Source organism: Somniosus microcephalus, chromosome 22 (assembly GCF_052327205.1).
Source record: "Somniosus microcephalus isolate GS21.2 chromosome 22, FLI_Smic_1.0, whole genome shotgun sequence".
Taxonomy (NCBI): domain Eukaryota; kingdom Metazoa; phylum Chordata; class Chondrichthyes; order Squaliformes; family Somniosidae; genus Somniosus; species Somniosus microcephalus.
This window is the reverse complement of record NC_141008.1, coordinates 54,184,916-54,207,082: the sequence shown is the minus strand read 5'-3', so window position 1 is coordinate 54,207,082 and position 22,167 is coordinate 54,184,916. Positions and strand designations below refer to the sequence as shown.

The 22,167-nt window shown below is 41.5% G+C and overlaps 1 protein-coding gene across 8 annotated transcripts in view; it reads right to left on the bottom strand.

The window, feature by feature from the left end:
- Positions 1 to 22,167, bottom strand: part of ulk2 (unc-51 like autophagy activating kinase 2) — a 110,629-nt gene that overhangs the window by 25,356 nt on the left and 63,106 nt on the right. For 6 of the 8 annotated variants that reach the window (XM_085964766.1, XM_085964770.1, XM_085964767.1 and 3 more), the window contains exons 11-15: positions 21,772 to 21,822; positions 20,152 to 20,240; positions 18,166 to 18,337; positions 15,010 to 15,070; positions 13,218 to 13,310 (exon numbers count right to left, since the gene is read on the bottom strand). In XM_085964766.1, coding sequence (XP_085820892.1) covers positions 13,218 to 13,310; positions 15,010 to 15,070; positions 18,166 to 18,337; positions 20,152 to 20,240; positions 21,772 to 21,822 — 466 coding nt within the window. The remainder of the gene's footprint in view (positions 1 to 13,217; positions 13,311 to 15,009; positions 15,071 to 18,165; positions 18,338 to 20,151; positions 20,241 to 21,771; positions 21,823 to 22,167) is intronic. The other 2 variants (XM_085964768.1, XM_085964773.1) reach the window with 1 other exon arrangement.

Genomic DNA, 22,167 nt, shown 5'->3' with positions numbered 1-22,167 from the left:
AGCTTGGTTTCTCTCCTGTAAACAATGCTTCACACAGAAATCACACAGAAACCCCACAGTGCAGATAGAGGCCATTTCGGCCCATCGAGCCTGCACCGACACATATCCCACCCGATCCCCGTAACCCCAACACATATCCCACCCTATCCCTGTAACCCCACCTATTTAATCCCCCTAACACTAAGGGTCAATTTATCATAGCCAATCAACCTAACCCGCACATCTTTGGACTGTGGGAGGAAACCGGAGCACCCGGAGGAAACCCACGCAAACACGGGGAGAATGTGCAAACTCCACACAGACAGTCGCCCGAGGCCGGATTCGAACCCGGGTCTCTGGCGCTGTGAGGCAACAGTGCTAACCACTATGCCACCGTTGACTACCGATTGCACAAAACTCCCACAAACTTCCTTTCAACTTTGTCTGGGTTAAACAAGTAAGCAATGAAGTCCAACTTTAACGAAGGATGGGTGTCAACTGGATAGGAGGCTGTACTCTAAATTAATATACAAAAAAACATTTACACAGCCTTCCCCCCCGCCCCCCCCTTTCCTTCCCCCATCCAGCTACATCAGATTACATAAAACCTAGAAGCTCCAAGAAAACAAATACAGGGCACGTCACTGGGAACACATTGTCCCAAGGCAGCACCAACTGGTATATCAGTCGAAAGGTTGCAATCAACATCATAACGGAAGTGAGTCACAAGGGAAAAAAAAGATAAATCGGAACAAGGAACACAGTTCAAGTGCAGGACAGCAGCGTATGCTGACAAATACATCTCAGACTGACTGTTGACATTCAGTACCTCGCATTCAGTCCAACTTAATGATGCCTGCAGAAACACCCCGCTACAAGTTTCATTTGCCTTGGGCTTCGCATGGACAGATCCTTCTCAACTGAATTTCCAAGAACTCTAATCTTAATGAAAACACTAGCTGCAGCCAAAAGAACAGCAAAAAAACAGTTGCACAAGTTAACCCATCTTCAGCCAAATGGAAATATTGGCTAAATACTTTGCATTTTCTGAATGAAAGTGATTAAATCTAGTATTACTTATCATCCTGAACCATCTGTAACCATATCAACTCTCGGGGGGTACAGTTGGTCGTTGCCGCCACCCCCCTGTGGTAAACCACTGTTTGTATTCCTGTTTGTATTCCACTGTGTACATGCCTGGACATGCCTCGGCTGACTCCTCCCACAGGTCCTAGTATAAAGGTGACTGCTCCCCAGCCCTTTGTATCCTGGACCGGTCGACCACTCGAGGCAGACCTCCATTCTGTTGTTAATAAAAGCCTTTAGTTACTCTTCTAACTCTCAGTCTTTTATGAGTAATTGATAGCGCATCACCCCCCCCGCATAAATTAGGCAGTTTTAGCTTACTCAAACAATGCTGAAATGTTCTGAAGTCCTTTACATTTCTCAAATTCTATTTGTAACATCTGAACTGTACAGAATGTTGTGACCATCCCTTACAGAATGTCCTGCTTACTAAGTAACATTCACATTGACAGTCAAGCCTAAATTATAAAAATATTTCTTTTTTGGGGGGGGGGGGAGCGAGACAAGGGGTGCAATCATTATATTTCGATTCTGCCACTTCTACGATTAAGAGCAGCATAACAATGCTGCGTATAATTACGGCTACAGCCAAGAATGAAAGGAATCAAGCAGAGTATGGGGACCAGGGGAAATCAGTATTTCATAATTTTTACCAAAATGAAGAACAAGTTAAAGTGCAAGAAATACACTTTAAATGACTCTTACTGAAAGTATAGACGTGTATGAATTGCTAAGATAATTCACGAGTATTCCACCTACTAAAAAGCAACAAAATAACTGGAATATTTTTCTGTCTTTTGCCAATATGCTAATGGCAGCCAAAATATATCCATGCAGTTAAAATATTTTTCTCTTTAAATCCCCTCTGAGGCGACTCACCACTCCTTGGCTGAGTAGAGCAGACAATTTTTGCCCAGGCTTCTGCCAAACATAATTCTAGGGGGAAAAAAGAGTGGCGCAGATCCACATACCCCAGGTCACATGCCTCTGCAACATCCCATCTGAGAATAAGAAATTAATTGCATAGGACAAGAGCCATGTCCCTGTACCTTATACATTAAATGCACCGCACCACACCACAGAGCTGTGTAAGATGAAGAAAACTAAAGAGAAAGTGTTTATATTACTTTGAACAAATTGACAACAGCAAGTCATTTAACAACATTTATTTACAGCATGGTTAAACAAGAAGTCTTTGAAAACAGGGCTCCTCGAGTGTTGTGACAGTTAAATGCACTACATGGTGTGGTACGGAGCCAGACAGACAACAAATGCTCCAGGTTCAATCCTTAGTCTATGTCAAGTCTGTGTTCGTTCATCTGGGGTGGCTGGGGGTCGATGGTGGTGGCAGAATTTGCCTCAGCATACCTGGACATTTCTTGGATGGAAGGGGTTGGTGGGCAAAAATCAGACTCAATTCCTGCCACTGACCCCTGCTGCAGAGTATGCATGTGGACATTGGATGAGAACAGATGCCCACCATATTCAAGAGTCACCATCTAGGTCGCATTTAAAGAATGGTCATTGGGTAAACTACTTGGAGGTCAGCCAGTGCCCATGAAACTGTAACCGAGCACGATTCAACACCTTTAGGAAAGAGGAGAATACGGGAAACAAAGTCAATACAAATATTATAATCTAATCAGAGCCCCATGTAAAACAGGATTCCACTCTTAGCAGATATCTGAAGTGCAATAAAGGAGAATGTTTTAACTAAATAGTTAATCTACTTAAATCATAGTCCTGGAAAACAGAATGCACAACTTCCCTTCCTGAGAGAGACCATTGTAAATGAAAACTACTGGCTCCTGTTACAACAGTGACTGAAGCTAGGTTCATTCTAGAGTTGCCAGTACCTTGCTCAAGTGGCCATTCTTCATTCAAAAAAAAATTCATTTATGGGATGTGGGCGTCGCTGGCAAGGCCAGCACTTATTGTCCATCCGTAATTGCCCTCGAGAAGGTGGTAGTGAGCCGCCGCCTTGAACTGCTGCAGTCCGTGTGGTGAAGGTACTCCCACCGTGCTGTTAGGGAGGGAGCTCCGGGATTTTGACCCAGCGACGATGAAGAAACAGCGATATATTTCCAAGTCAGGATGGTGTGTAACTTGGAGGGGAACTTGCAGGTGATGGTGTTCCCATGTGCTGGCTGCCCTTGTCCTTCTAGGTGGTAGAAGTCATGGGTTTGGGAGGTGCTGCTGAAGAAGCCTTGGCGTGTTGCTGCAGTGCATCTTGTAGATGGTACACACTGCAGCCACAGTGCTCCGGTAGTGGAGGGAGTGAATGTTTAAGGTGGCAGATGGGGTGCCAATCAAGTGGGTTGCTTTGTCCTGGATGGTGTCGAGCTTCTTGAGTGTTGTTGGAGCTGCACTCATCCAGCCAAGTGGAGAGTATTCCATCACACTCCTGACTTGTGCCTTGTAGGTGGTAGAAAGGCTTTGGGGAGTCAGGAGGTGAAACACACGCCACAGAATACCCAGCCTCTGACCTACTCTTGTGGCCACAGTATTTACGTGGCTAGTCCAGTTAAGTTTCTGGTCAATGGTGACCCCCCCCCACCCAGGTTGTTGATGGTGGGAGATTCGGTAATGGTAATGCCGTTGAATGTCAAGGGGCAGTGGTTAGACTCTCTCTTGTTGGAGATAGTCATTGCCTGGTACTTGTGTGGCACGAATGTTACTTGCTGCTTATCAGCCCAAGCCTGAATGTCGTCGAGGTCTTGCTGCATGCGGGCATGGACTGCTTCATTATCTGGGGAATTAGGAATGAAACTGAACACTGTGCAATCATCAGCAAACATCCCACTTCTGACCTTATGATGGAAGGAAGATCATTATGAAGCAGCTGAAGATGGTTGGGCCTAGGACACTGCCCTGAGGCTGAGATGATTGACCTCCAACAACCACAACCATCTTCCTTTGTGCTAGGTATGACTCCAGCCAGTGGAGACTTTTCCTCGCTTCCCATAGACTTCAATTTTATTAGGGCTCCTTGATGCCACACTCGGTCAAATGCTGCCTTGATGTCAACGGCAGTCACTCTCAACTCACCTCTGCAATTCAGCTCTTTTCTCCATGTTTGGACCAAGGCTGTAATGAGGTCTGGAGCCAAGTGGTCCTGGCAGAACCCAAACTGACCATTGGTGAGAATGTTATTGGTGAGTACGTTATTGGTGAGTACATGCCGATTGACAGCACCGTCAACGACACTTTATCACTTTGCTGATGATTGAGTAGACTGATGGGGCGGTAATTGGCCAGATTGGATTTGTCCTGCTTTTTGTGGACAGGACATACCTGGGAATTTTTCCACATTGTCAGGTAGATGCCAGTGTTGTAGCTGTACTGGAACTTGACTAGAGGTGTGGCTAGTTCTGGAGCACAAGCCTTCAGAACGACCGCTGGGATGTTGTCAGGGCCCATAGCCTTTGCTGTATTCCATGTGCTCAGCCATTTTTTGATATCACGTAGAGTGAATCGAATTGGCTAAAGGCTGGCTTCTGTGATGGTGGGGGCCTCAGGAGGAGTGGTGGCAGACTATTTGACCAAGATGGGCATAATTCTATCTTCAGTTTACATCCAAATCAGAAGGCCGCCCCATATGTGGAGTAGGGACACACAGAATCGTTACAGCACAGTAGGAGGCCATTCGGTCCGTCAAGCCTGTGCCAGCTCTCTGCAAGAGCAATTCAGCTAGTCCCACTCGCCCGCCCTTTCCCCTTAGCTCTGCAATTTTGTTTTCCTTCATGTATTTATCCAATTCCCTCTTGAAAGCCACTATTGAATTTGCCTCCACCACCCTTTCAGGCAGTGCATTCCAGATCATAACCACTCGCTGCATAAAGAAGTTTTTCCTCATGTCGCCTTTGGATCTTCTGCCAATCACCTTAAACCTGTGTCCTCTGGTTCTCGACCCTTCCGCCAATGGGAACAGTTTCTCTCTACTCTGTCTAGACCCCTCATGATTTTGAACACCTCTATCAAATCTCCCCTCAATCTTCTCCGCTCTAAGGAGAACAACCCCAGCTTCTCCAGTCTATCCACGTAACTGTAATCCCTCATCCCTGGAACCATTCTTGTAAATCTTTTCTGCACCCTTGCTAAAGCCTTCACATCCTTCCTAAAGTGCAATGCCCAGAATTGGACACAATACTCCAGTCATGGCCGAACCAGTGTTTTATAAAGGTTCATCATAACTTCCTTGCTTTTGTACGCTGCCTCTAATTATAAAGCCCAGGATCCCACGCGCTCTCTCAACCTGCCCGGTCACCTTCACCGATTTGTGCACATATACCCCCCGGTCTCTCTGTTCCTGCACCAATAGAATTGTACCCTTTAGTTTATATTGACTCTCCTCATTCTTTCTACCAAAATGTGTCAGTCGCACTTTCCTGCGTTAAATTTCATCGGCCATGTGTCCACCCATTCTAACAGCTTGTCTATGTCCTCTTGAAATCTATCCCTATCCTCCTCACAGTTCACTATACTTCCAAGTTTTGTGTCATCTGCAAATTTTGAAATAGTGCCCTGTACACCCAAGTCCAAGTCATTAATATATATCAAGAAAAGCAGTGGTCCTAGTAGCGATCCCTGGGGAACACCACTGTATACCTTCCTCCAGTCCAAAAAACAACCAACCATTCACCATTATTCCATGGGCTTCAACTTTGCTGGCAAGCCTATTATGTGGCACTTTATTAAACACCTTTTGGAAGTCCATGTACACCACGTCAACCACATTGCCCTCATCAACCCTCTCTGTTATCTCATCAAAAAACTCAATCAAGTTACTTATAAACAGGATTCGCCTTTAACAAATCCGTGCTGGCTTCCCTTAATTAATCCACACTTGTCCAAGTGGCTTTTTATTTTGTCCCGGATTATCGTTTCTAAAAGCTTCCCACCACCGAGCTTAAGCTGACTAGCCTGCAGTTGCTGGGTTTATCCTTACACTCTTTTTTGAACAAGGGTGTAACATTTGCAATTCTCCAGTCCTCTGGCACCACCCCCATATCCAAGGAGGATTGGAAGATTATGGCCAGTACCTCCGCAATTTCCACCTTTACTTCCCTCAGCATCCTAGGATGCATCCCATCTGGTCTACTTTAAGTACAGCCAGCCTTTCTAGTACCTTCTCTATCAATTTTTAGCCCAACCAGTATCTCAACTATCTCCTCTTTCACTATGACTTTGGCAGCACCTTCTTCCTTGGTAAAGACAGATGCAAAGTACTCATTTAGTACCTCAGCCATGCCCTCTGCCTCCACACGTAGGTCTCCTTTTTGGTCCCTAATCGGCCCCACCTCTCCTCTTACTACCCATTTACTATTTATACGCCTATAGAAAGACGACTTTTGGATTCCGAAGCAAGAGGCTAGGAACTGTGGAGGAGCAGAAATATGGGTGTCCAGGTACACAAAACGCTAAAAGCTAGCCCACAGGTACAAAAAATAATCAAAAAGGCTAATGGTATGCTGGCCTTTATCTCAATGGGGCTGTAATACAAAGGAAAGGAATTTATGATTCAGCGGTACACCGCCTTGGCCAGAACCCCATCTGGTGTATTCGTTCAGTATTGGGCACCGCACCTCTGAAAGGATACATTAGCCTTGGAAAGGGTAGAGCGCATGGCATGCATCCTAGGGTCTTAAAAGAAGTGAATGCAGAGATAGTGGATGCGTTGGTTGTAATCTACCAAAATTCCCTGGATTCTGGAGAGGTCCCAGCGGATTGGAAAACCGCAAATGTAACGCCATTATTCAAGAAAGGAGGGAGACAGAAAGCAGGAAACTATAGGCCAGTTAGCCTAACATCTGTCATTGGGAAAATGCTGGAATCCATGATAAAGGAGATAATAGCAGGACATTTAGAAAATCATAAGACAATCAAGCAGTGTCAATATGGTTTTATGAAAGGGAAATCGTGTTTGACAAATTTGCTAGAGTCCTTTGAGGATGTAACAAACAGGGTGGATAAAGGGGAACCAGAGGATGTAGTGTACTTGGATTTCCAGAAGGCATTCGATAAGGTGCCACATAAAAGGTTACTGCACAAGATAAGAGCGCACGGGATTGGGAGTAATATATCGGCATGGATCGGGGATTGGCTAACTAACAGAAAGTCAGGATAAATGGGTCATTTTCAGGTTGGCAAACGGTAACTAGTGGGGTGCCACAGGGATCAGTGCTGGGGCCTCAAATATTTACAATCTATATTAATGACTTGGATGAAGGGACCGAGTGTACTGTAGCCAAATTTGCTGATAATACAAAGATAGGTGAGTTAGCAAGTTGTGAGGAGGACACAAAGAGCCTGCAAAGGGATATAGATAGGTTAAGTGAGTGGGCAAGAAGTTGGCAGATGGAGCACAATGTGGGAAAATGTGAGGTTCTCCACTTTGGAAGGAAGAATGAAAAAGCAAATTATTTAAATGGAGTGAGACTACAAATGCTGTGGTACAAAGGGATCTGGGGGTCCTAGTACATGAAACACAGTAAGTTAGCATGCAGGTACAGCAAGTAATTAGGAAGGCTAATGGAATGTTGGCCTTTATTGCAAGGGGTATGGAGTATAAAAGTAGGGAAGTTTTGATGCAACTTTACAGGGCGCTGGCGAGACCGCACCTGGAGTACTGCGTACAGTTTTGGTCTCCATATTTAAGGAGGGATATACTTGCATTGGAGGCAGTGCAGAGAAGGTTCACTAGGTTGATTCCTGGGATGAAGGGGTTGACGTATGAAGTAAGGTTGAGCAGCTTGGGCCTATACACACTGGAGTTTAGAAGAATGAGGTGTGATCTTACTGAAACATATAAGATTCTGAGGGGGGTTGACAGGGTGGATGTTGAGAGGATGTTTCCCCTCGTGGGGGAATCTAGAACTAGGGGGCATAGTTTCAGAATAAGGGGTCGCCCATTTAAGACGGAGATGAGGAGGAATTTCTTCTCTCAGAGGGTCGTGAATCTTTGGAATTCTCTACCCTAGAAAGCTGTGGAGGTGGAGTCATTGAATATATTCAAGGCGGAGATTGACAGACATTTGAACTTCAAGGGAGTCAAGGGGTATGGGGAGAGAGCGGGAAAGTGGTGTTGAGGCCAAGATTGGATCAGCCATGATCTCATTGAATGACAGAGCAGGCTCGAGGGGCCGACTGGCCTACTCCTGCTCCTGTTTCTTATGTTCTTCTTCGCACAACAGGTAGTGGAAATCTGGAAAACTGTCCCAAAAGGTTGTGGGTGCTGGGGGGTCAATTGAAATTTTCAAGACTGAGATCGACAGATTTTGGTTAGGTAAGGGTATCAAGGGATACAGAGCAAAGGCGTGTAAAATGGAGTGGAGATACAGATCAGGCATGATCTGACTGAATAGCAGAACAGGTGCGAGAGGCTGACCAGCCTACTCATGAACCTATGCAAGGGAAATGGAGACCAAATGTAGCACTCTTACTGCCAACTGAACTTCAATTCTCTTTATTTAGAAACATATACCAATGGATTCCATTTCCACTGAGCTACTTGTGGATTTTAAGTAAACCAATAGCATAAAAATGGTTGCTATTTAAATACAATTATGAAAATACATCTATGCTGTTCAGTAAGCCCAAAGATCAAACAAAAAAGAACTAAAACCTAAAACTCTATTTTTTAAAAAGTACATTTGATTCGCAAATAGAAAATACACTGGGTAGTTTTATTCAAAACAAACCACTCATATCACAATTACAGTAAATCATTTTTACTGGTCATGCTTGTGAGTTGCAAGGTCACCACCCAGTGTTTATTCTGCATAAACCACCAACCACTCCCTATTGTACATCCTTTAGTTAAGCAGCACAAACAAAGTTGAATAAAATTTAGAACAAAAAATTGAAAAAAGCCAGTTGACCGGGGCGAATACATAGACATTCCTTAATAATAGACTTGGATTCAACTTTGCAATAAACAGGTGTCCAATGATCCCGTAAAAAAGCAAGTGCTTTGTTCGTAATCTACTGCAGTTAACGTAGTTGGCAGAAGCCGATGACGAGTGCTCAAAAAATAAAATGCGAGTTGCTGGACGTTAGACAGCAACATAAACCAACTTTTTGGGTTATTTCTTTTCACCTACTTCATGGTCCCTCTCACCTTTCATCACTCTCTGGCCAAAAGGGTGGGTAGGCGTCATTCTCCCAGGTCTCTACGCTGCTCTGTAAGCAGCTGCTAGGAGATGTGTAGGTGGTAGTGCAGTTCACTCACCCACTGATTTCCCTCCTCCCTTTTTGTAGGGAAGCACCTTTTGTTGGGCACCTTCCCAACAACTTGGCCATAAATTGGGAACTCACCGGTGTGAACGCGTATCCCATTACTCCGTGGCGTACTGCGTTGATACACCAACCCATTGCGCCACAGGGCTGCGGATCCAATGGAGTCTTAAAGGAAGAAAAACTGCATTATCTTAACATACACGCAGAAAAAAAAATCCAGTACAGTCAGCTCAATCTCCATTTGTAATTTCTCATCAGCAAAAATGTACATTATGTACACATTTGTGAAAAATATGACCTAACTGTTACTATTAACAGAGCACTGAAGCAGCTTTCCTCACTTTTATTTACAATACAAAAAATATAAATTAAGGACATCAATGCAGGGAAATGGGAGTATTTGGAAATCCTGTCTTTTGCAGCCTTCAAATTAGTATTTCATTTGCAAATGAATATTTAGAAATATGTACTACATACAATCACCCACAAGACAGCAACACTGATTTTTTTTTCTCTGCTCCACCCCAACCTCGTCTGCAGTAGAGTTCCATGGGCACTGGTGGGCCTTTAGTGACTATTAATTGGCCATTCTTCTCAAGTGAGCATAGACATCAAGTACAGGCAGGGTACTGACTGTGGGAGGCACAATAATCGATTGCAACATCCACACGCGTGCACTTTCCTTTGAAGGACAATGAACAATGGTACTGGCAACCTTTGGCTGAGTTATAATGCTCTATGGATGTCCTAGATATCAGCAAAGCTCAGACCAAGGATTAAACCTGGGACCTTTCTGATATGTAGGACTCATTGGTGCATTTAACCATTGAGCCATTAAGACAGTTAAAGTATAACTAATTTGCATTAATTTGATGGAATTAAATAAGTAAAAACTGAGCCTAGGCACATTTGTTAATCTCTCCAGGAACTTTTCTGCACTTCAGATACTTGCTGTTGAGCCAGTTATTCTACTAGACTGAAACCGACATGTTTGAGGCAGGCCAATAGCAACAATACAACGATCCACACGACTCCGCAGCTGGAATTTAAATCCCAGTTGGAATATTTACACCACCTTCCTCCAGAAAGCAAATTTCAAGTCTCATCTTGGTCTTCATGAACAAAGGAAACCTACCTTAGTTTGAGGTGGGAAACCGGCCCACACCACTCAAATGCAACTCCTGACAGGCCAAACAAAGGAGCAGGATGCTTTTGCCAGAGAATTGCCAACGTCTCACTTTAATTAAAAAAAATGTTCTGTTCAAGTATGGTTGAAGTTGAAGGGTCAAATAGGGTAGTATTAAATATCAGCTTAGCTCAGTTGGTAGCACTATTGCCCCGCAATCACAAGGTGATAGGTTTGAGCGGCACTCCAGAGCATGTTCACAAAGCTTAGTCTGACACTTCAGTGCAGCACTGGCCAAGTGTTGCTCGTCAGAGGTGCCATCTTTTAGATGATACGTTAACGCAAAGCCCTGTGGTAAAAGTGAAAGATTCTATTGCACTAGTTCAAGAGCAGTGAGTTCACCTGGTGCCCTGGCCAACTGTAACCAACACCATCATAAACAGGTCAACAGGTTCTTCACCTCATTTGCCATTTGTGAGGAAGTGGCAGCTGTGTTTGCTTACACAACAGTGACTTCACTTCAAAGGTCATTCACTGGCTGTGACACGCTTTGGGACTTCCTGAGTACATGATCAGTTGCTATGTAAATTCAACTTCGTTCTTCCAGCAATTTTGTTGTGATGAGAGCTGATTATTTTGGTGCATGTCTGACACAAATTACTCAAGCTACAAAGAAAGCATTTAAGAACCACTGTAGTGGAGAAAGTGATATTAATTTTGGATTTATAAAGCAATCACTGGATGATGAGATAATACTGAAATGAGTGCAAAGATTTCTGAAGCACTTAAGATGGCACCAAAGCCAGTATAAGAGAACTCATCTTGCTTTAAAGATAAGTGAACCAATTTTTAAATGAATAGATTGATATGGTTTTTATTCTGGATTTGGTACAAATCCAAAGGTTTTGAATTTATGAAGGTAGGAGCTATCCACAGATGGATGCTACACAACATAAATCTGAAGCTTTGAAGGACTGAAGGTTTCTCTTGGAATTCCTAATGCTAGAAGTACAAAGTAGAATTTAAGAAGTGTACAAAACCCAAGAACATTTAGTTCAGTAGAAATGCCACCTACCGTCCAAAAAACTCCCCACGATTACATAGAAGACACAATATGAAGTCCCATGGAGAAGTATTTGTGCCCCACAAGTTGGCTGACTAGATAAGCCACAATGAAATCAGCAGCAAGATCTGGTCAGCACCACAAGAGGGATTATAAACATATTCCACTGGTTTTTGTAACATGCTTATTTATACCATAATTAGTTTGACAATGCATTAGGCAAAATGGATTAAAAGAAAATAATAGGTTTTACTGGTGCAACAGATTTCTCTGTGGTTTTGTTCCACTGCAGGAGGAAACAGTGAATGATAATTGATCCTTAGATATGCGGAGTGGATTTAGGATGTTTATACATTCATTTTCTTTTAAAAAAAAACTAAATGTTCAAAAGGATAGCTCCTGTAGGTAGAATCTGAGAACGTCCATGACATGAAAATGATTCATAAAATGACTGTTATGGTATAAAATACTGTGCTAAAAGGTCAAATATTGAAGGTTGCTCAGTGCATTACATTGCACCAACCCACCATTAGCTTGTTATTAGTACTTATATATTACATGGCAGTTAGTAAACTTGATAAATGCAGGTGATTTTCAACAACAGTAGTTTTGATTTAGTGATGCCACATGACAGGGGACATGGCGTTACTTTCGACGCTGTACAATGAAAATTCATCATGCTCCACTTAACAGAAAAACAGAGTTTTGTTGCTTTCCATAGGATGTTGTAAACATAGGCTCTTACGTTGAAAGTTCCCTAAAATGCATTAATTAACATCACAAAAATTGCTATTGCTAGTCAAAAATCTCAAGTGTGCTGATCTGAAAAATAGTTACCCAAAATTTTAAACTATAATCCATCACAACTCTTTCAGTTATTAATACTCATGCCTCAATGGTAAAAAGAAATTGTAAACTCCATTCGGTTTCTTCAATCTAGTTTCAGATGACTTCAATGTGTCTCTTTAACCGATAATTAAACACTGGGGGGGGGGGATGTTTCTGCTTTTTTCCACTAGTTTTGCACCCAGATTCGAGTGCAATGTGGGCCGAATCGGCTGAACCAGCGCAAGAGATCGGGGACTTTAAAACGTAGGTGAGCTATGCCCAAAAGCACTTGCACGATCTTTTACGCTGGTTCACCATTCAATTCGCCTGATTTAGGCTCCGGCCACAAAAACAGGCCACGCCCCCAGGTCAAAATTGAGAGAGTCCGCCGACTGTGCTGGTTCGGGAAGGCTCTTCAAATTGTGCTAGTTTTAAAAGTTTTTTTATATCAAAAAATATTTAATTTATTCAGAAACTGACTAGTGCACACCAATGAAACTATTAAATGTTTCACTATGGTTTTTTTAAAAAAAAGTCATTTTTAATTATTTTAAATCAAGTTATTCACAGGCGGAAGACTGGACACCCTTATTAACAATGCTTATTATTGGTGATAAATACAGTGTCAGCTGTATTAATAAAACTGCACCAGGTTATCACTCTTAAACACAAAGAATACTTTTTAATGGAAAAAAAGAAACAATTATGTTCTATTACGCTGCCCGATTGCGATGGTTCATGGAAGATTTTAGATTTGTGATTATGCAAAATGAATTTTAGCAGAAACCTAAAGCGCAATTTCAAGCGAATTTTGGCTATAATTTCCCGATTGCGCCCAAAGCGGAAACTCTACCCCTGGATGCTTATTCCTTTATAAACTTTACATGAAGGTCCTACCTGTTGGCCGAGCTAGAAGAGCTTGACCTGGATGAAGCTGAGGAAGGTCTCTGCAGAGCTGCTGAGCCCCCTGAAGAGGTTAAAGGTGACTGCCTAATAAGTTTGTGGAGAAAGAAAATCGAAGATGCTGATTTACTTTTCTATTTTGAATCTAATATTTGCCCCCGTGAACTTTAATATTTCAGCCTCAAGGCTCATACCTCAACACAGCCTCCCCCTGGCTAGCTAAAAGCAAACATTTGCCATGAACCTTTTCTCAGGACTTCCTTGAGAATACACTGTTGAGTAATATTGATTTTTATTTTACCACTGAGTTACAGATCTTTCACATGAGCAAAGTTGACAGTCAATAAAAGCTTGAATTTTTGGTACAGTTAATGCGGCTCTCTTTTTTGTTAATCTCCTTTGCTTGGATTGTTATTTGCATCTCAGCAGTAAAAACCTATCACAAATATATTTAGTAAAACAAAAGCATAATTTATTATTCAGTCATTGATACATAAAATTATTAAAAGATTAGAAAGAACTTTTAAACTGATTGAATAGAAAAAAGTTAAGTGAATATTTATTGTGCAGAGATGTAATGCTGCAATCTAATATTTGCAAGAGTTCGTACTTCAACAAGATTGTTTTACTCGAGTGAATGAATATGTCTAGACATCAACACAGTTCACACATACAAACACAATACGGTGTCATGCAAAACAACACAGAGCTGTTTGTTACAGAGCAAAATGCACTATGTTCATTTTTCATCTTCTAAGGTTGCATAGCCTGGTAAAGGAATGCATCCCACCCAGAAACCAGGGAAGACAAACAGATTGAAATGAGGCTAAACTGACAGTTGTGTGTGTCTGACGATCCCCAGCATCACATTTTATCAAGTGAATAATTGTCTAATCAATGATGCTGTTTCTCAAGATACTCAATAATAATGAAGTATGTTTATAGCAAGCATTCCATGGAATGGTATTCAAGCGGTCTTATACAGACAACGTTCGTTCAGATATAGATTCAAGTTGAGATTGGGCATTGGATAAGAACATAATATAAAGTCCAAAGTGAAAAAGGCCATTGGCCCATCCCACCCATAGGTCCATATATTCTTTAATGAACTCTAATTCTCCCAGCCCCCCACCCACCAACCACACAGCTGATCCTCTAAAAGGAGCACAAAAGCCGAGAAACTACTGTTGGAAATATTAGTGGACAAAGTATTTGTATTGCATTCCTTTGTATGGTTTTTATTGAAAAAGTTAAACCATGTACAGTATTGTAAATGGGCTAACACTTCTGTTAAAACACCAAAGAGGGAAAGGTCATACAAGAGTATTAATGATTCATTTGTTATTATGGTCCAAAGTAATTTCTACACTCAAGTTCCTTCTCCTATCTCCTCTGGAAAAAGAAAAATGAAACATGCTATTAACCCTCAATTCTCAAGTGATGTTGATCCGGCTCCTTTTAAAGGTGAGCCCGAATCAGCAACCTTCTCTTGGGGTTCACATTTCTACTATCCTGGGGGCGGGGAGGGGACAAATTCTAGTTTACAGCCTTGCTCAAGCATTTTGAGTTTTGAACTCGTGTCCCCTCTAATCCTAAAATCACTGTCCAAGTAACTAACTTACTCCACTGCAACTGGTTTTACCAGCAGTTTATAAACAAACAGTATCTCTCTATGTGCATCTTGTTCACGTCATGTTTTCTAATGGACATAGCATGACTCCAAGGTCATTCCTCCATCACTATTCAACAATCACAAACTATAGAATTTTAGTTGACTCATACGTACCCTCCACACATCAAAAATTCACTGGAAGCTCGTCTGCCAACCGTCCCCAATGGCATGTCATCTGTATGAAGTTTCAGAACAGACTTAGAAGCATAAACTTTGTTGGAAACACCAAAATTCTTTCCAAGAACAACACAATGGTTAAAGATAGCTAAGTATTTACATGTGTTGTTGGGTGCGATAACTTCTAAAAAGGAGTTGGATTTTTAAAAAAGACTACACAATTTGTAAACAAAAAATCTTCTGATCCTGTATTTATTTTACATGGTTACAACAGAACAACGTTTGGTGATATATTATTTGAGTATAATTAATTAGGAACAAGTAGCAAATCAAGTTTCAAACCCAAAATAGCTCTTCAACTGATCCATTTCCGGCTCATTCAAAAAGACCCAATTTGGGCCAATTCAGCCTGTTGCAGTTTCAGCACCAGCTGCCCTTTAGGCATTAAACTTGGCTCAATGGTCGCACTCTCGCCTCTTTTATGGTTTGATGGCCAGAGACTTAAGTACATGATCTAGGCTGACAATCCACTGCAGTACTATGGGAGTGAGTGCTGCACTGCTGGAGGTGCCGTCTTTTGGATGGGATATTAAACCGAGGACCTATCTGCCTCTCAGGTGCACATAAAAGATCCCATGCCACTATTTGAAGAGGAGCAGGGGAGTTCTCCCACTAACCTGGCCAACATTTATCCCTCAGCCAGCATCACTGAAACAGGTTATCTGCTTATTTATCTCATTGCAGTTTGTGAGATCTTGTGTGCAAATTGGGTGCCGTGTTTGCCTACATTATAACAGTGACTACACTTCAAAAGTACTTCAATGGCTATGAAGCACTTTGGGACGCCTGAGATCCTGAAGGTACTGTAAAAATGCAAGTGCTTTCTTCCTTAAAATTAAAAAATAACTGTCTGACTTAGTAGTCTTTGTGGATAATCCACAAATGGCCAAGTGGAGAACATGTCTGAATGTTTGCATCAATCCCTAGAACTCTATAGAGTCAATGGCTGCTTTCATATTGTGATTAGTGGCATTTTAAGGCTACCGGGTTCCAAATTGCAGGTCTTGCAAATCCAACAGAAACCACAGTAAACTTCCTGGATTTGTTAAGGTTGATCACTGTGAAAATGCAGTTTTTTACCAGGTCTTCCCGGCAGTAGGTCTTAGCAAATCCAACAAGTTTACTCTAGGGTTGCCACCACCATCTTTGGACACCTGCATGTTGGTAGTCAGAGTCAGTAATGCTGCACTAAACCCAACATAAAAACAGCTAATATCTACTGCGCCATAACCTAGGCTTAACAAAAGTGTAAATTTTGGACCTTCTGAAACCAGAAGAAACTGGAGCAACCAGCCTTAATAGTGATTTGTGAAAACACTGATGAGAAATATTGGAACCTAGTACCATGGAAGCCTAAATAACAACAGAAAATGCTGGAAAAACTCAGCAGGTCAGGCAACATCCGTGGAGAGAAATTTGAGTTGACGTTTCGGGTCGAACCCATCTTCAAAACTGGAAAGAAAAGAAATTAGATCGAAGGCAGGGCTTCGATCAGACAAAAGAAGTGAAAGAAATAAAAGAGCTAGTCGAGATGGTAATAGGCTGAGATTAGGTGTAAAGTGTACTAGCAGGGCAAGAGATAGCTGCCAGGTGTGAGAGAGAAACAAAAGGAAAGGGGGGGGGGGGGGGGGGGGGCAGGGAAAGGAGTGGAAAAATTACAAGAAAAAATGTGTAATAGGGGCCGAGGTTATGATCTGAAATTGTTGAACTCGATATTGAGTCCGGAAGGCTGCAGAGTGCCTAATCGGAAGAGGAGGTGCTGTTCCTCGAGTTTACGTTGAGCTTCCGTGGAACAATACAAGAGGCCAAGGACGGTGAGGTCCGAGTGGGAATGGAGCGGTGAATTAAAATGACAGGCGACCGGAAGCTCAGGGTCACCCTTACGGACTGAACGGAGGTGTTCTGCAAAGCGGTCACCCAATCTGCGTTTGGTCTCCCCAATGTAGAGGAGACCGCATCGTGAGCAGCGAATACAGTATACTAGATTGCGAGAAGTACAAGTAAATCGCTGTTTCACCTGGAAGGGTTGTTTGGGGCCCTGGACAGTGGGAAGGGGGGAGGTATAGGGGCAGGTGTTACATCTCCTCCGCTTGCACGGGAAGGTGCCGGGCGAAGGGGAAGGGCCTTAATAGTGATTTGTGAAAACCATGGAAGCCTACAGCATTACTACAATTTAGCTGCACAAAAATAGTACCAAGCCATTAAGTAGTTACAAGTCACACAATTAAGTATGAACAAGCTAATCTGGGTAAATCACCATGACACAATGTAAACACCCATTTGTTATTCATTATAAATGCTTTGCTTTGTAGTGAAGGAGTGTTTGAAGTTGCAAGGCTCTATAACGTTAGTGTTTACCACATATCACCATGATCAAGGACACCAATTTACAGTTTTCGTTTAAAAATGAATGGAATTGTGGAATTCAATCCTGAAAATACCTTTAAATTTCCCAGAAACCTATGCAATAAAAACAGAATTTGGTTTATTTCAGTCTCTTTAAGCCAATTACCCCAATTGGAAATGCATAGAATCGTGGTATGCAATCCCTAAAAAGCTGGTAAAAATCCTGGAATCCTATGCAAAAATAAGGGAATTTGACTTATCCATTCACAATAAATCAGTGGCCTTGAATATGATGCATGGAAAATTTGGAGGGGGGCAGAAAAAAAAAAATCTATGCAGGAAACTGAATACAAGTATGGTTTCACTTCATTTTCAAAGTATTTATATTTCTGGCAAACTTTTTGTGCTAATTGAGGCAAATTACTTGATAGCTGGGTATTAAAACACTTCTCTATTTTGGGCACCCCCAATCATCATACAGAACAAAGCACCTTTACTCTACACAGCAACATGCTTTAACCCCAAACTCCGAAGAAATGCAATGCGTAAAAGGAGCTGGGGGAAAGCTGACAAAAGCCTAACTTCTACAAATTAGTAGGCACGCCCATATAGCCTACGTTGCAGCAATGCAGTCAAGCTGTTCAGGAATCCTCAGTTTTTCTTTCCTGTTTAGATAGTTGCATTAACAAGTGTGAACGTTTGAGATGAGTTAAACAAAACCATCAAAAGCAAAGAGCAGTTGCTTACATGACTGATCGGAAAAGATGCTATGTGGAACTAGAACAAAGTCATCTGTGTCACATGAAGAGTTCTTACTGCCACTGCTGGCAGAGTCTTTGGAAACCTGCAGATAGTTAGGCGGACCCAAAGGCGGGGAGGACAGAGTGTCCTCCTGTATGCGTTGCATGTCTGGCAAGGACTGAAAAAAAAAGAAAAAATTGTATTATACTACCTATATCAGAAGGTAGTGTTAGACTTCGCCTTTATAATCATGGAGCTGTACTAATAAAATTACAAATTGCAGCTATTCTGCAAGGTTTCTTCTTGAACACAGAACAGATTTAGATATAGGGTTGCTTAAAATAAAATTACCCTTTGAGGATTGCAGTTGTATATTTATTTCACCATATAAAATACAAGGCAAGATTAGACTGGTCCATTTTCTCTGCAATATATTAATTCCTCTATTCACAGCATCATAACCAGAATTTAGGATGGTCTCTGAAAGGTAAAGGTACGTTAAGGGTGCCAAAAACAGACCAAGACACCTAACCACTAAAGTATCCTTGGAAGCCAATGTCCTTGAAGAAAAGCAGTACTTGGTCCCAATCATACTTGAACTCTACAGTCTGCCTCTGCCTGCTCTGAAGGGTTGGGCACCAAAACATATGACTACACAGCACACCAGCTTTAGATAGAAAAATTCACTTTAAATGAAAAAGGTTAGCTGGCCACTCAGCCAAAACATCCCATGACAAAAGATGGTGTCACAATGTCATTTGCTGGACACGCAACAAGGTTGATATAGCAACTACATTGTTGATCACCTACCCTTTTCAAGTTATCTGGCCATGTTTTCGGGGCTACAGCAAAACACAAAAGGTTACACGCTTAAAGGTGATCTAAGGTGCTCGGGCAGCTACGAACCAGAAGTCTCGAGTTGGAGTTTGAGCATTGCTACTGAGCAACATGAGCTTGTCTCACTCCAGTGAAGTTTATTTTTCGGCAAATCTGCTCCACGGAAAAATTGCACAGAAGCAAAAAATTCCATCTCGAGTCTGAAAATATTCGTCACAAACTATCATCAGGGAAATCCCAGTTAAGGACAAGTCCACACACCAGACCTTTTACCTTCTAAGCTTGGGAGATTGTCAAAAAGATGAAGACAAATGGCAATGAAATATATAAGAGGAACAAGTTGAAGATTACATAACTGGACTATAATTTAAATCAGCAAGGGTGGCATAAAAGACAGAATGCCATCATTCCAACTTTGGTGTCCGAGCTTCAAATCCAGTTGCCAATAAAGAGAGGAACAAGGTTGTTTTGGTACACCCACATAGTGAGACTAATTTGGGTGTGCTTGGCATAATAGAATACCAACAAAATAGAGCAGATATCTTGACGAAGGGTCATCGATCTGAAACGTTTAACTCTGTTTCTCTCTCCATAGATGCTGCCTGACCTGCTGAGTATTTCCAGCATTTTCTGTTTTTCTTTTATAATAGAGCAGATATCAAGCTGCGTACAGAAATGTATAAAATAAGCTGTGGTTATATCTGTAAGCTTATTCTACAGCTAGCTTTGGTACAAAAAATGCAAACTTAGCTGCAATACAAATTAAATTGGAATGAGCGAGAATTGGAGTTATGTGGGCTATGAAATTAGCATCAAGCTAATTTCTCTACAAATAAATTAGAGCATGCTACAACTCTGCGGGCTGGTTTAATATCTGTAACTGCAACCCAAGGTTAATAATTTTTCTTGATTATCTCTCTATTAAATGGATATTCTTTGACCTGAAATGAATATCAGCCTCGCTAAACTAGAATTAAATATAAAATATGTGAAAGCAAGAAATCTTTACAGCAGTTTCAAATCATTCACCTACCGATGATTATCAACTAATGAAACTAGTGAGGGTCAGATTAATTCATCATTTAACACCAATGGTAGAATTTTAGTCACATGCTATGTGGAATGAATAATCCATCAATAAAATAGGCTACTTACAGGAGGAGATGCAAAATGACAAGATGGAGAGCTGCTGCAAGAGCTACCAGAAACGGAACCAGGGCACGTGGGTACAGGCACAGGGCACGCTGCAGATATAATCATTCCAATCCATTAGATTTAAGTGCTATATTTCATTATGGCTTTGCATTAGAATATCCAATTTAATTGATCAAATGTATTTCACGCACTCTCCCTATCATGCCCTATTCAGGCCCTAAATTCAACAGGGCAAGATGAAGTGACAGAATAGTAACGGAGATAGGCGATTTCCATAATATCATGCTTCCATTTGCCTTAAACCCATTGTACAAAGAGGTAAAGGGAAGCTTGAAAAACAATGCCAGCAGTGAGAGGATATGATAACTACAGAGTGCTATTTTATGCCTGTAACAGAAAAATACCACTCAAGTCACAGAAATAATCTTTACTGTGAAATTATGCCCTCTGCCAGCTTCAGCCTCTCCCATTCTGTTGACATCAATTATTTTGTTTTCTTGGATAGGCCATCTACTAATTTTTGTTTTAAACATAGTACGTCGAGAACATTAGTTAATATAGCAAGATGAGCAGCAGAAGCTATAGTTTGAACGTTTGTTTAACTTTCCAGTGCTACGGAAGAGTTTACTTGTCCAGCTGCCTTCAGGCTCTGGGGACTGCTAATGACTACGCTCATTCGGGAGAGTAACCTCCGAGTTTGATAACGTTTTAGGTGATAAAGATTGACTGGTCCCCATTCATGAAATGATTGTCAACTGTTACATTTTTATTGGCTCAAAAACCATTCTCTTAAGCTGAATTTTAACCAGTAAAAGCCCTTTTTTTTAAAATGGTTGTTCCCACCATTGAAATATACAATGAGTCAATAGGAAGAGGAAACCAAAAGACAACAATGACAAATTGGCAAAGACCTCAAATATCATTCACGATACTCTCCCTCATACAAAATTACATGTAAAACAATAGATGAACTGCAGATGGTCACTAGCGTGTATACAATATATATACAAATTCCACTCACCCCCTCCTTCTATTAACCAACCCATCCCCCACCCCTCAAAAAAAAATCACACAAAATAGCCAGGAGAGCGTCAGGATAAGTTGACTGCCTTCGTACGATTGCTACTGATCATGATGGATGGGCATGCAATGTGGGAGGTGCAAAGTAACAAAACATAATCTATGCACTTGGATGTAAAAAGAGATTATAAATGGGGAGGGGGTGAAACCATTTCCCAGTACAATCGCTGGTCTGGGTTAAACTCAACAGCCAGTTGCGATTGAAGTATGAAATTCAAATCAATACAAGCTGTTGATTTCCATTGAATAGAAATTGGCAGAACATCCATGTGAACATTAGACTCTTGTATAAACTCTTGTTCTGGCAGACATTAGTTACCCCTAGGGGGTGAATTGGTTAAATACAGTCAGTTGCTTTGGGAGGGAGGTAGTAAACTGGTTGAGGCGGGATCTGCATTGCCCAAGTAGAATTTATGAAGAGTCATTAATTGTTAGTATCAGCTGCCCTAGAAATCAAAATAAAAGGGTGATTGCAGTGATTTCCCCCACAATTTAGTAAAGCCCACTAACAAATTTCAATAAATAAAATCAGACACTTACATTTTTTGACCGACGATGTTTGATCCATGAAAGGATGGTTAAAGAATGTTTCTGCAAAACAAAAATTCTGAGTTTGCGCCAACTTTTATTCTTTGAAGTTCTAAAATCCTGGTGGTTTTCAGCTACCTCAAACTCTTATTACAAGCTATAAATATATGAATCATTTGACTCAAAGGTATTGTAAATATATTGGTTGTCCAGGAAAACATGGCATTTTAAACTCAACATTCAATCCTCTTATTGCACACAAATGTAATTGGTGCTGTAGAAGTACAGCACAACTGGTGATCCGAGTCAAACACAACAGCCAGTTGGGATTCAAGTATGAAGTTCAAAGTAAACTGTTAATTTCTACTGTACAGAAATTGAAAGAACACCCATGTGAACTACAAAATT